Here is a 15,897-nt window from a genome sequence, read left to right on the forward strand (position 1 = left end):
ATGATGACATTGACATTGACAGCGCTGTCAATGTCATCATTTACTACTGTACTTTAAATGTCAGTTTAAGTGCTATAATATAGCCAAATTAATCTTTAGAGCTGTCAGCTCTAACAACCCTACCACAACAAAGATCAAAATTTTAATAACGATTGTGGTGTTGCTCACGCTGCTAAATACTGCATTTTCGGGCAACATCAGTCACATTATGTGGCAGGTGTCATTAGAGCACAGTTAATAGTCATTTTATGTAATAATGAAAAAACTAGGCACTCATCTTTTTGTGTTTCCAACGCTGGTCTCGTATTATCATGGCTCAATCGTTGAAAATCTAGGTGATTATGATACCAAGCTCGGATGCAAAGAGGCCTAGGTTTTATTCTGCTATATTCAAAAGTTTTGTAGATGCGCTTCTCAAACCATTCTTGGAGATTAAACCTTTCAAAGTTAGCACAATAGTGATGGAAAAAAATAATCAGCACTCCGAATTTAAGTTACACTTCCTTTTAATCGCTTTTATTGCAATATCACGTAACACACAAAACATCACTTCACAATAGAAAACATAATTTAAAACATCTTCCTCACAGTCACTGTTAAAGTTCACATTTTATAAGCTGACGACAATATTCGTCTTTCCAACATGACGTCTACGACTTGACTTTTTCGAGGTCCGACTCTCTAACAAGTTAACAACTAACTAATAATCGCTTACGCGCCCAAAAATCAGAGTTACAAGTACGTCAATACTGACAAAAGAAAGAATACACATAAGAATAATATCATTGCAATATAAACATATCGATGTATCAAAAGTGAAATCAAATCTGAATGTTGTCTCAGAAATATGTTAAGTAGTTAACAGAAATACAGTAGAATATTACTGGTATCGAGAGGTTCAGGTGAGGTACCATAATGGTTACGTAATTCAAGTACCATTCCACAGCCAACTCTATAATCGATCTTGAATGCTGTCAGACAACTTTAAACTGTATATTTTGATGATGCTCTTGGTCATTTGAAGAGCGAAACTGGTCTTAATAAAAATATACAAAGTACGACTTGTGGCTGTTTTAGAAAACTTAGATTTAACAGTCGCTGCCCCTGCAGACAATGCCAGCTCTTGGTGAAGAGTGCACATTTTGCTGCAGAATGAAAGAGTGATTTTAGCATGTGGTGAATGGCTGAGTGGCTGTTAGTGTTATGTCAGATAGGCTACAAGCAAATTAAAAATATGTTGTAATACTTACTTGGTTTGGGCGAAATGCCAGACGAGGGCGACGATGGCATTAGCAGTGCAGTCGACTGGGATGAGGTCACCGTTGGCGTCTGGGTCGCCGTAGGCGCAGCGCAGCAGACCCTTGCCGGCGGCCAGCAGCACTCCGACGGGGCCGTTCGTGTTGTCCACCCAGCCCGGCATCGGCTCCTTGTACGTCGGAATCACTGCAGAACCAATGATGTCAGTTACACAGCTGGTATTGGAATATGTCAACAGTTCACTAAAACTGCAGTAGTGAAAACTCTCTTATCACGCACGAACATGAACTTAGGTTTTGAACGGGACACGAGTACGGAGGTCTCACAGACGCAGCAATCACTGCAGCCTGCGCTATGCACCACTCACGAGACACAGTGACCAGCTCTAGTTGGTGTTCACAAGATAACATGGTCAGCAAATGTGGTGCTCATAGCCGGCCGCGGTGGCCGTGAGGTTCTAGGCACTTCAGTCCGGAACCGCGTGACTGCTACGGTCGCAGGTTCGAATCCTGCCTCGGGCATGGATGTGTGTGATGTCCTTAGGTTAGTTAGGTTTAAGCAGTTCTAAGTTCTAGGGGACTGATGACCTCAGATGTTGAGTCCCATAGTGCTCAGAGCCATTTGAACCATTTTTTTTGGTGGTGCTCATAAACTGCAGCCAGCAGTAGATAGCGTTAATAAGACACCGTGGGAAGCTGTAGGCAGCACTCAAAAGAAGCTGTGGACAGCCCCAGGTCGTGTTCACAACACACTACAGCCAGTGCTGCGCAGTGCTCAAAAGATGACAAGGCCAGCAATAACCTGCACTTAAAAGATATCAGTGGCCAGCGCAAAGAGGTACACAGAAGAAACTGTGGCCAACATTAGGCAGTGCTGACAAGATGCTAGTGTCAGTGCTGAAAGGTCACAAGACACCATGGCCAGAGCTAGGAGATACCCACAAGACACTGGGAAGCACTCACGAGACACCATGGCCAGCATGATGAGGCTCTCAGAAGACACTGTGGTCAGTGGTGGGCATCTCTCATAAGGCACTATGACCAGAGCTAGGTGTTCACAGGACACTGCGGCTAGTAGCGCTAGGTAGCAGTCACAAGACATCGCGGCCACCATGATGAGGGACTCACAAGACACTGTGGTCAGTATTGGGCAGCTCTCATATCCCACTATGACCAGAGCTAGGAGGTGTTCACAAGACACTGTGGATAATAGCGCTAGGCAGCACTCAGAAGATATCATGGCCATGATTATGAGACACTCAGAAGAAACTATGTTCAGGGCTAGGAAGCTCTCATAAGGCGCTATGACCAGAGCTAGGAGGTGTTAACAAGACACTGTGGTTATTAGCACTAGGTGGCACTTAGAAGACATCATGGCTACCATGATGTGGCACTCACAAGATGCTACGGCCAGTGCTAGGCAGCTCTCACAAGACACCATGACAAGAGCTAGAAGGCACTTGGCTAGCAGTAGATCTCGCTCATTAAAACACCACTGTCAGTGGTGTGCAGCCCACAGCACTATGCAGCACTCACAGTACACTAAGTGGCTCTCACAAGGTGCCACAGTCAGTGCAAGGTGGTGTTCACAAGACGCCAGTGCAGAGCTGGGATGCGCTCACAAGACACTGCCATCAGCACTACACGGCTCCCACAATAAACAAGGTCTAAAGATCCTACCAGAAAAAGGATCGCCCTGTTTTCCCTCACCATTTGCCACCTCCTGCCATTCGTGATTGGCTGAAATGTGATTTTTTCTTTCCAGCGTACTGGATTTTTCAGACGTACACATCAGCACTGAAAATTGTGTTTCTTTCCTTCATTACTTTACTATTCCTGTTACTTTTACTGTTCCTTGGCATGGGTTGGTGGTTGTATTCAAACGCCCATGGCCACTGTTCATATATTGACCTTTTATTTTGAATGTACCCCACATCCATTCTTTTAAAACGATGTGAGATTACCTAAAATGAAGTTACACGGAATGAATCACAATTTATACACTGATGAGCCAAAACATTATGACCCCGGCCCACCGCAACATTGAATGCTGCCTGATGCCCTTGCGGGCATGTGACGTGGTAGAAGTATGTATGCGGAGCATACATGGACGGGCGATCACTCTAGCGAAGATGTGGGCTGCAAATAGAGAAATCCAATTAGATAAGCGACTTTGACAAAGGGCAGATTATTATTACGCTAACCTATGAACGAGTATGTCGAAAATAGCGCATCTGGTTGAATGGTCGCGTGCTACTGCTCTTGAATGGGACCTGTGGTAGTGATCTAAGACACGCTGACAGCTGCGATCCACCTGCATCCCTTCATGCCTAGTGTCTTCCCCGATGGCGATGTCATCTTTCAGCAGTGTCATTGCCCATGTCACGGAGCCAGTAGCTTGCAGCAGTGGGTTAAGGAACACTATAGTGAACTCACTTTGATGTCTCGGCTGATGTTACTCATGTGGAACCCATCTGGGTTTGGCAGAAACTCCTGTTGATCGACCATTTTTGTACATGACCCCCTCTGAATTTGATTTATTACCACATGGTAGTAGAATTGTTCAATGCTCTGCACAAGTGATAGCACGTAATCCCAGGATTGCTTTCCCAACAAATTCAAGTGACTCTGAACTTGCAACTTTAAATCAAAATAAGAATATGATTACTTCTGTGGGTATCAATTTAAAAATACCTGGTATTAATGTTACGCCTACTGCATTTGGCTCATCAGCTCCTATGGAAACAAGTAGTACAGATCATAAACGTAATTTTAATCCAATTTGGAAATCGTGGTATGGGTATAAGTATAATGAAGAATCGTTAGTAACTACAGTACCTGCCCATGAATTCGGACAACCCATTAATTTGAAATATTATTATGCCTGTGTGTCTAGTACAAAGGTAGAAGGACTGCATAATTGGGGATGGAAATGTGTTCAATCGTCTGTTTCTGAGGTAGATGCAGATTCTCGTAATGGCAGTGTTATTGTTAACTATGACTATAAACCAACATTAGGTTTTGTCAAAATACCAAAAGTTGCAAATGTTGATATATTCCCTATTGCAGCTACTGCACAAGGAGTACCTCAACGGTATACAATTAGTGGTGATAAGCACTGTAATCCGTTTATGGCATGTGACAATTTTTCAAAAACACCTTTGGAACCAGCTCAATTTCAGGAACAATTAGTGCAAGCTATTACTCCAGTAACGAATGATGATTTCTCTGGATATGATGATTTAATAGAAAAGGCAGATATTGCTTCTGCTGGGTACAATATTAGACTCCATGATACAAATGTCCAACCTAGTCTTCATGTAGGCATAAACCCTACATATGCTTTAAGCACTGGCAGTTTAAATAATGATATTGTTAAATATACTGATACTCAAACGTTGTTTGAAGTTATTGCTGAATGTTCTGTTTATTCAGATGGTTTGGAAACTCATTATCCCAGAGCAAATGTACCAAATGTTCAGGTATCTGATATGATTTATACGTCAAATGTGAAAAGGAATCATGAATCATCCGTGTACAAGGGACAATATGAAATTAAACAAGCTTGAATATAATATCTCGTATTTATTGTAAAAAAACATTTGTATTGTACAAAATTGTAAATAAATGAATTATTACATTAGAACAGTGTTTCATTTCAATAATCAATATTATACATTTGAAGTAATTGAAAGAAACCCAGAGGATACGGCTTTTTACAAGCATTTTTTAATTCATCAAACTCTCTCCACCTAATTGTATGTACACCAATGTCTTTAAAATCTGGGTGAGAACAAATAACTGGTTGTGAATTTGAAATTAACAGTAATGGAGTACGTTTTAATATAGCGTCTCCTTTGTACTTAACTCTGATGTTACGTATTTCGTTCCAAAGACGGACAAACAAGCTATTAAACAGATGGTCGTAATGTTTTGGCTAGTCAGTTTATTGTATCTCATTTGTTCCGGAATCGCTGTCGTTGAAGAGTTCTTAGTTCCTGGATGATGGGTCATAAAACATTCGCCGGCCGCGGTGGCCGAGCGGTTCTGGGCGCCTCAGTCCGGAACCGCGCGACTGCTACGGTCGCAGGTTCGAATCCTGCCTCGGGCATGGATGTGTGTGATGTCCTTAAGTTAGTTAGGCTTAAGTAGTTCTAAGTTCTAGGGGACTGATGACCTCAGAAGTTGAGTCCCATAGTGCTCAGAGCCATTTGAACCATTTTTTTGAAAGGCCGGAATAGATTTAAGTGTGAAAAATTTTGATAAAAACTGATGTCGAAATTTCTGTGGTTAAATTCTTGTCGTATTGGTGTTTTAAACTTTAGACAATTGTTAGAAACATTTAGAAAATACGACGTATAACTGTGTCAAAAAACAAATTCTCGTTCCGATTTGTATTTAATGTAATATACCGGAAGCATGCATTTCCTGTTCGTGTCCATGACTGGAGTGTATCATTACAGGAAATAGTACCGTGAACAATATAAGCATAACAGCCAAGCAAATGTCAGCGGAAAAGAATACCCGACTTTTAAAGATTACTCCGTGTTTTATAGCTGTTTCTGCACTACAGTAAGGAATCCGAAACGCATATACTACGTACAATCCGAACATAAAACGTTGCCATACATGAAACGTAACGAAAATTAAATTTCAAAGAATGAATATTAGTTAAGAGATGTTAGTTTTTTAAATTTCTGTTAAACTGTCACGAAAACTGCTTTAGAGTTCCAGTGTTTGTCCTGTGGATTTGTATGTTCCTTCTAAAAACGATGTCTTGCACCCTAATATTGGTGAACCTTTTCCGTTTCTGAGGATTCGAGATGATCAGTTGAAAGCTACAGTTACTTAAGGCAACGCTGCTACCGTAGTAGAAACTGCGGAATGTCTCGCCGTTCCTCTTAATGAATGTATGACGAACTTTGAAATTTGACCTACTTATAACATGTATTTTTTCGACAGATTACGTTTCCATTTGTTGGTGGTGAAAATTCGAGAGGCTCTGTTCGAAGCTTGCGCTCTACTTTAGCAGTGCATGAGACACCTGAATTCGCCTCTTCAATAAAAAAAAAAAAGTAAAAGCACTTCGAGCAGCAGCATCTTCGGCCCAATACACCCGCCGCTGATAAACTACCCTACAAATAGCTTTCGTCCTGTATAAAGCTCATCATAGGTGCCGTACGACCATCTTGCGATTTCGAATTGCAATTTACTTTTCTGCACATACTTCTAATAAAGCGGAACGAAAATCCATTGACAGTAACCATGGTGTCTCGCTAAGACGGCCCTACATAGTGTAACAAATAATAAAGGAGTTGGAAGTCTAGTAAGTTGTTATCGAACGCGTCTCTTTGTTATGATTTATAAACAGGCGTTTGAGAGACACCCCCTAGTCACAAAATCTTTGTTAACTCGGAGATACAAACAGCGAGAATGAATCCCACGCCCACACAGGACCCTATAGAAACAGCCCATGATGCGGGAGAGACATCCTCATAGAAGGCTGTGAGCCATCAGCTGGGGTGGCACAGTATGTCTGTTTCGCGAAAATCAGATTCACACGCATTAAACATAATTCTGAAACATTACTACACGCCTCAGTAATTCTGCTGGTTTGTAGAACCTACATAATTTTATCGGGGCGTATACGACCCAGCAAACTAAATAGAACCTGGAAAACATTAGTATTATTATGTTGTAACTTTATGTGCGATATTTTACGTCTTCAATTGTCACGAGAATAAGTTTGTTCTGGTTTGTGTACCTTTTTTACAATACTGCCATGTTGATAATATCGCTCTGCAAACAAAAATTTAACTTAAAAAATCCTAGGTCCAAATAAAAGGATGGACACATGTGTTCCACCACAATGAATTTCAAAATCTAGAGGCTTAAATTTTGTTCTGGTAGCGAAATTCTATTACTGGTCATAATGCAAGACAGCAGATAAATTTTATTTTCCAAATATATGTATCATAAGTTGTAACATAAATTTTAACTAGGAAAGGGTTAATAGCGTGGCATCGATAGGTAGGAGTCGAGAATAATTCTGCGGGGGCATTACGTTCTTACGCCGTAAAATATGGATGGGATTACGTGTTTCGTGCCCATCACTAATTTCTCTCCTGTGAGAGAAATTCTTCATCTTAGAGTAGCGCTTGCAACTCACATGCTCAATTATTTTCTGGGGGCTCAAGACTACACGCTGGTCTTAAACCATTTTTAATATGAGTCCGTAGTTCTTGGTCCTCCACTCTTGGCTCTTGTAAATATTGTGTATTATCCATTTTTCTCTATAGCTCACCCCTATTTTTCTCATAATTTCGAACATCTTATACCATCTGACATTGGTGAACGCTTTTTCCAGGTTGACAAATCCTATAAACCGGTCTTGATTTTTCTTTAGTCTTGTTTCCATTATCAGCCGCAACGTAAGAACTGCCTCTGTGGTCCTTTACATTACCAAAAGACAAACTGGCCGTCATTTAACATATCTTCAATTTTCTTTCCCATTAATCTGTATATTATTCTTGTCAGCAAGCTGGATGCATGAGCTGTTGAACTGATCGGACAATAATTCTCGCACTTGTCGGTTCTTGCAATTTTCGAAATTGTGTGGATGATGTTTTCCCGTTGCATTCTAGATGGTATATCGGCAGTCTCACAAATTATACACACCAACACGAGTAGTTGTTTTGCTGCCACCCACCCAATGATTTTGGAAATTCTGGTTGAATGTTATCTATCACTTCTGCTTTATTCGATCTTAAGTATTCCAAAGCTTTTCTAAGTTCTAAACCCGTAATTAATTATGGATCTAACTTATGATTTTATTGTAGTGTCGTACACTTTCGACACCACGCAAGGCAGTTAACATCAAGACGTCGGCAGTAAATCGTGCGACTGCCCCGCCAATCCACGGCCGGTTAGGACGCCCTCAGCAGCACACGAGGCCAGTTCACAACTTAAGAAGCGACCGCACCGACGCCAAGAGTCTGATAGTGAGGTTAACTCTGCGCATTCGAAGCCTACTGGCTAGCCTCACCTCTCTGTTGATATTGTCTAACGCGAACTTGCTTGAATCAAGGAATTATTGCAATACAGATGGACTTGGCTGAACTGAAGTTAAATATACCAGAGTGAAAAACATACCCTAACGTAAAAAAATCGTAGCACCAAAAAGGATCTGGGCAATATAAACGAAAGTTTGTATATCTGAAAGATGATGTCTAATAAAATGTCACGGCTGTCGAATAAGGGTGGTGCTAGTAGAGTCACTATCAGGATGCAAATCACGTTTGTTTAAATACAAGCTGTAACGGTCGTGAGCGTTAGTTACCTTTGAGACTTCACGCGATGAGTTGGCGTTAGTCAAGAACGCCTTTATGGCGACAAAGACGCCATTGTCAACATCTCACTTAGTTTGAACGAGGTGGTGTAAAAGGGCTACGAGAAGTTGGATGTTCCTTCTGTACTACTGCAGACATAACTGGCAGGAATGCAGCAAATGTACATGACTGCAGGCAGCGGTGGCTACGAGGATGTACGGTCGCTCTACATAAAGGGCTACTATCACGTGGGGAGACCGTCGGGTTCAGCGTATGGCTCTGGCGCATCATACTGCATATGCAGTAGCAGTATGAGCAGCAGATGGCACCACAGTGACACAACGAACTGTTACAAATTGGTTACTTCAAGGACAGGTCCGAGCCAAACGCCCTGTAACGTACATTCAACTGACCTCAAACTATCGCCGTTTGCGACTTCAGTGGCGTGAAGCCAGAGGTCATTGGAGGTAAGGATTGCCGTCTGCTGCGTTTTCTGATGAAAGCTGGTTCTGCCTCGGTGCCAATGATGGCCGTATGTCGGATAGGAGGAGGCCAATTGAGAAGCCTGCAACAAATGTGCCCGCGTGCTAGGCACTTTGGACCTGCACCAGAGGGTACGGTCTGCGATGCTATCTCGTATGTCAGCTGTAGCAGTTGGTGGTTATCCCACGCACTGTGATCGCAAATTTGTACGTCACTCTGGTGATTCGACCTGTTGTGTTGCCATTTACGAACAGTATTCTACGAGGTGTCTTCCAAAGGGATGAAATTCGCCCAAACACCGCTGTTGCAACCCGACGTGCTCTACAGAGTGTCGACATGTGGCCTTGGTCTGCTCTATCTCCAATCGACCACTAATGGGCAACAACTCGAGCGTCATCCATAACCACATTAACCGTCCCTTTACTGAGCGACCAAGTTGTGCAATAGGCACGGACGTCCATGCCACAAATTGACATCCGGCACCCGTCCAACACAATGTACGCACATTTGCATCCTTGCATAAAACATTCTAGCGATTATACCGGTTATAATTGTACCAGAATTTCACATTTGAAATGGCTTATCTCGTGCTTACATTAACCTGTGATCTTGCAATGTTAATCACTTAAACATGTTACCTAACCAAATGCATTCCCGAAATTTCATTACTTTTTTAAAAGTTTTCGTGCTGCGATCTCTTTTCCGTCAGTGAATTACGTGCGCTTCTCATTATTTTACTCTCTGTCTCAGCCCCTAATATTTCTAAATTTATAAAAATGGTGTTCCTATTCATCCTTCAGAGAGAGATGAATAGAAACGGCGCTGTTAATCTTTTTATCGTTTCTTTTTATTTATCCTTTGGATGAATAGGGAATGTCAAAATCTATTTTGTTTCCAGGAGAATAAAATACAAAATGTTCAAATGTGTGTGAAATCTTATGGGACTCAACTGCTAAGGTCATCAGTCCCTAAGCTTACACACTACTTAACCTAAATTATCCTAAGGACAAACACACACACCCATGCCCGAGGGAGGACTCGAACCTCCGCCTGGACCAGCCGCACAGTCCATGACTGAAGCGCCAAGACCGCTCGGATAATCCCGTGCGGTTAAGAAACAAAAATTATCTGGTTTAAAAGAAGTTTTATTCCGTGGAAACCAAGAATATGGCACAAACTGTGTTTTTTTAATTCTTGTTTCCAAAAAGAGAGTGTTACATCTTAAAATATTGTGGTAAGGTGGCTATAATTTCGCACCTTACAAGCACTCATCTACATACTTTGCCCTGATTTACAACCGGAATTAGATATCATTTGACAGGTTGTACATCGTATATACAGTATGAATATTTAAAGAAGACTGACACTGTCACGTACACCTTGTAAATAGTTGTTAACGCTTATTGCATGAAAGGTGATGGAGTGTCTTTATTATCAAACCGACGTAATCAATGACTGCCTATACTAGTGGAGGTTGGAACGCCAGTGGAAATGAAACGGTAGGGGTAACTCAGGCCCTGGGTGGAAAAGCCCGCACAGGTCTGTTGTTCCTGCTTAACAGAGGAAGTTGCCCTAGCCGGACGGTCGGGGCACCTGAGCGCTGAAGCACAATAGAGTGGCGGCTGGCTGGTATTGTAGCTAGGCCTGAAGGATAGCCGGAAACTCTGAAAATCTTGGAGGAAGCAGAGAGAAACAAGGAAGCGTTACCTTGGAAATCACGCAGGCTGGGTTATTTCCGAGGATTTTTACTCTGAGAAGCGTACCGTTATATGAATTCCTAATTAACGGGGGTAGATATTTCCTCGCAGACTTTCCGCGCTGAACGACAAAAGACTAAAATACGGTTGTCCAGCGTTCGGAAGAATCTGTAGAGAGGGAGAATATTCCGTGGTCTCGAGAATATGATTCGCCTTGTGCAGTTATGAGGGAGGGTAGCAGAGCTTTGCTGGGAAGTCAGCGGTTGTGAGAAAGAGGTCTTCCGTTTTGAGCGCCCATGTCTGATGGACGCTCAGTATCAACTTTGTTGCTACAGACGAACTTTCTGTCTTTGTTCTCAGGAGAGTTTATAGTTAGAACGGTTAGGCACTGTACTGTTACGAACTTATACGATTCTGGACTTCACCTCTGGGTAGGAAGTCGTCGTTGAGTGCGAAGTGTTCAGTGATTGAGAGCACTCCTTCTGCCTATACTCACTTTGAGACTTTACCTGGACTCTGCCCTTGTGGCTGGGAAGTTCGCGTTTCTCGTCTGTAGAACACAGAAAGGAAACGAGTTTTTTTTATATATTTTGTGGCTGAAGTTCTTCCATCGTCACAGACGTGTACGAGAACCATCACTCTGACAAACTGGATGCAGTACATACGGTGATATTGCTAATTGCTTCGACTTATTAGGACTATAAAGCTAAACAACTGTGGTCACGTAAATTTTATTTCCACTGAGGTTCACACCACTGTAGATCATCTTTGAAAATAGTGTCTCCTAGTGTTTGGTACGTAGGTGATGTCAGTCATCTCACGATATTTACTGACTAAGAAATGACTCTTCATCTGTTAAAATAGACCTGTTTAATTCGCCTTGAATCATTCCAAAAGAGCGTAACAAAAACGTTTCCTTCTACATAACAAAATTTACATGCGTACAGTCTAAACGACTGCTCACTTTTTCGATATATTTGAATCCCAGCGTTGTCTCCTGGTTTGAGAAAAGTGCCATGCCGTTCTTCATTTCCGTCAAATTCTTAGCCTTCTTCTGAGCAGATACTGTTGGTTAATGGTTCTGTTCACCCTACAAATTTCGCAAAGTAGCCACATGTTTTCAGACAGCTGAAGCGAAAGTCGAATTAAAGTATACATTAAAACTGGACTTTTGGTTAACGAAAGGGAATTGCAAATTTGCTTTCCATATACTTAACCACAAGTGTTTACCCGGAGGTCCAGAAATAGGAACTAGTTAAGCCACTACGTAAAAGGACGTTGTCACGCCACCCTCTGATTACCAATGTATTGTCCAAAGCCTTTGAATGTATAGCCCACGACGAGGTAACGAACTACCTAACGACAAACAACCTACCAGACTAATACTAATCAAGTTACGGAAAAACATCGCAGCACAGCTTCTGCCTTACTAAAGGTAACAGATAATCTGAAGCTTGCCATGGTTGCACAAGATGCGATTATCATGTGCTTCTTTGACTTCAGCAAAATAACTGTGCATATGATTGTAAAACATGATCAAGGTGTCGAACATCACAGATATGACGAACACAGGCAACCACAACCAGTTCCAGGTGCAGTGAGCTTTCCTAAGAAAGGCCTTGCGTGATAACATCGCTGTAATCAATAACTGGAAGTATCAGGATAACATCGCTATTATTAGTAAGTGGAAGTGTTAGTGAATTTAGCAGCCTAAATTTCTCGCCAAGTGCACTGCAATGCCATCGCTCGTACCTGACGTCTCGCCAGTATTGCTTCATTTGCAGCACCACAAAGTCGCAATGCAGGCAGGTAGTATCAGCGTCCCCCCAGGGTTCGGTATTGGGTCCTATACTGTTCCCATACTGTGTGAACGACGTGTCATCACTTTTGTCCTACTGCAAATACCACATGTAAGATGATGACCTCCAGTTGTATTCAAGTGTAAAACTAATAAACATCAAGACAGCTATCTAGAATCTCAATACCGATGTGTGTCCTCTGTCAAAAGGTCGAAAGGGGTGCAGCAGATAGGGTGAAAGTTTAAATCTTCCAAAACCCAAGCGGTAATGGTTGGTCATTGCAGGCACATTAGCTCGAATTATCGGGTATCTCCGGCATAGTTAACCCTAAATGAGATTTATATCAACATCCCTCCTACAGCAAAGTCTATGAGTAATAAAAGACGGAAATATAAAGTGGACTGACAATTTAATGTGCAAGAAGGCATCATCATCTCATTATGCCCTACAAAAACATAAAAAGCTTTTCCATCTTCACCTGAAAAATAAACTTGTACAGACACTTACACTTCCACTTACTGATAATAGCGATGTTATCCTGATACTTCCAGTTATTGATTACAGCGATGTTATCACGCAAGGCCTTTCTTAGGAAAGCTCACTGCACCTGGAACTGGTTGTGGTTGCCTGTGTTCGTCATATCTGTGATGTTAGACACCTTGATCATGTTTCACAATCATATGCACAGTTAATTATCCTGGCTGCGTTCAGAGTAGAGCAAGAATTTCCATATCCTTTGTCTTGCCTATTGTCCTATCAACAAACACCGTTCGTCATATCTCTCGTCGCCCTTACAGCTCTTGTCTGAACAATATGGCTGAAACACCTGTTCCCATGAGAACAAAAACTTTTTGTTCCACTCCATCGTTCAGCCAATTTCTCGAAGTCCTTATCAGTAGCAGAAACGCGACTCTGAAACAACCACCAGCATTATGTTAGAGAACTGAATAACATCTTCAGCTTCAGAGGACATTTATTGACATATCTACTGTAGCAATAATAAGGATTACCACACTCTCTGTACGAACTCGTTACCCTTGTACATCCTTCTTTCCGACCAGATCTTGGTCCTTTCCTAGTTTCCTTAGCTAGTGCTGTCTCTTTGAATTTCCTTTCCTCAGAACTCACTATATCAGAAAACATCTATTTTCTACACTTAAAAATTATTTTTTATCTGCCACTATCATTATTGTTATTATTGTCATTCTTCTTTATTTCTTCGTTTGGATCATCTAAGGACCACACACCAATTTCAATTCTTCCTTCTTTGTTTTTCTTTCTTCTTCCTCCAGTACTCTTTCATCTTTTCACTATGTATCCTTTTTCTTTCCTCGAATCATTTTGATCCTGTCTTCTTCTCCCTCCTGCCTTGGAATCCTTCCATTTTTAACACTTTCCTCTCGAAAATATTTCTTTCTGTTGCATCTTATTGTCTTATTATTATTCCAATGGCCACTATTAGTGGCAGCAACAGCAGTAGTACAATTACTCTCAGTGTTAACTTTAGTAATTCGCAGTCGGTATCATTTACTCATATTGTCACTATAGACATCCAAATCGTTTTAATGACATTTTTCACATTAAAATTGCTGTTTATTAGGTAACCATGATGTAAAAAAAAGTACAGTATCTGTGAAACCCTGATCCGACGTAAGAGAGGGTCTGATGGCTCTAATCAGATCAGGTCAAATAAAGAAATCAATTAAAACAACACAATTTTGACTGCATTTTGTAGATAAAATTCGAAGTAAGCAGAGTCAGCACCACATCCGACGTTTGCACTAGAGTAAACATCAGCAGACTGTGTTTGAAGTTCGTAATTTCCATGTAAGATTGGTTCACTATCAACTTAGACAAACAAGTCTTTGAATGATATTTCCTTATGTTGTCCCATACAATAGCATAAAACTTCTTTGGAAGTTCGTTTCTATTTACCCTATTATTTCTATTCATTCCGTTTCACGGTATCTAATTTCACTGCTATTATCCTGATATTTCCACGTTTTACATGTGCCGCGTTAGTTAGTAATGGCGTTCACCTTTGCAGTTACACTTTCTCTCTATTGTTTAACCTGGAGGGTACCGAACTGTGTAAACACTAAACAGAAAATACAAATATTTCGTTTGGCGGTCTGATTCATTAGCGCTTCATCCCCAGCACAGAACCCCACTAAACTGTCCTATATTTCAGATGTTACGATTTTCACACACTCGCCAGAAGGCACATAGTGACAAACAGCGCATTGATTTTCAATCAGTTCGTTGTAAGAACAGCTTTACAGAAACTTTTTGCAGAACCCCTCCTTTGATAACTTATGCTGAGATGAATTTTCTGTGAAGCGCTTCGCATATGTAACCCTGTACGGAAATATGACTTGGGATGTGTCATTACAAGAGGGGGAGTGAGAATTCACTTTTGCAGTCGAGGCTGTTGCTGTGTCAGTTAGCTACATTTTCTTCCACACTTGATAAAGGAATGAGCAGCGCGTAGATTAAAACGCAAAGTTGGGTGCACGTCATGCGCAGAATGCAAAGACAGGGTGTAACGAAAAGGAATGGCCAAACTTCCAGGCAACATTCCTCAAAAATGAAGAAATACAATATTTTATATCGACATCTGCCCTTAAACACTTTATTTCCATGTCAGTACTCATTTTATACTTCTTTTCATAATCACATTAATCATGGGAAAGACACAGAAACAGAAAGCACTAGCCCATACGTGAAATGTTTTCTTACATGAAGTGTTCAAAATATCGTCTTATCTACGACTGGTTAGAATGTACAGTCAGTTGTAATTCTTAGGTTCAGCGTCAGTATTTGTGGTTCCGTAGGAACGAAGGTAATGTTGAAAAGTGATTCACGTCATTGTTCATTTTGACATGCTCTACCAGCATCAAGCCCATATCATCCACCAACGTAGCTTCCCGTACACTGCAATGGAAGTGTACTTACACACAGAGGTGCCAGATATTCATTCGCTGTACAGATTAACGGATGGTAAAATCTGTGGCGCTCAACATTGGCATGTGCAGAGATTTCCATAACGACGGTGGCCCTATAGAAAGCTGTTTGAAGCAACTCATCGTCGCCTTAAGGAAGATGGGACCTTTGAACCCACTACTGGTGACTGGGAAGGGTTAAAAGGGCGAGGGTACCTCAGCTGAGGAGGAACTTCTTCTTATTTTCAGGACAACCCTGGCGTCAGCGTAAGACAAATGGCTGCAGCAAGTAATGTCCACCACATGACTGAGGAGTGCTATGCGAGACCCTGATGTACACGCACCGTGAATAGAATGTGGAAGCACTGTCACTGGCTGATTATTCTGCACGG

General features: G+C 41.5%; 1 protein-coding gene across 2 annotated transcripts in view; it reads right to left on the minus strand.

The window, feature by feature from the left end:
• Positions 1 to 15,897, minus strand: part of LOC124711767 (fatty acyl-CoA reductase 1-like) — a 149,919-nt gene that overhangs the window by 67,738 nt on the left and 66,284 nt on the right. For both annotated transcript variants that reach the window (XM_047241980.1, XM_047241981.1), the window contains exon 6: positions 1,251 to 1,443. In XM_047241980.1, coding sequence (XP_047097936.1) covers positions 1,251 to 1,443 — 193 coding nt within the window. The remainder of the gene's footprint in view (positions 1 to 1,250; positions 1,444 to 15,897) is intronic.

Source organism: Schistocerca piceifrons, chromosome 8 (genome assembly GCF_021461385.2).
Source record: "Schistocerca piceifrons isolate TAMUIC-IGC-003096 chromosome 8, iqSchPice1.1, whole genome shotgun sequence".
Classification (NCBI taxonomy): Eukaryota; Metazoa; Arthropoda; class Insecta; order Orthoptera; family Acrididae; genus Schistocerca; species Schistocerca piceifrons.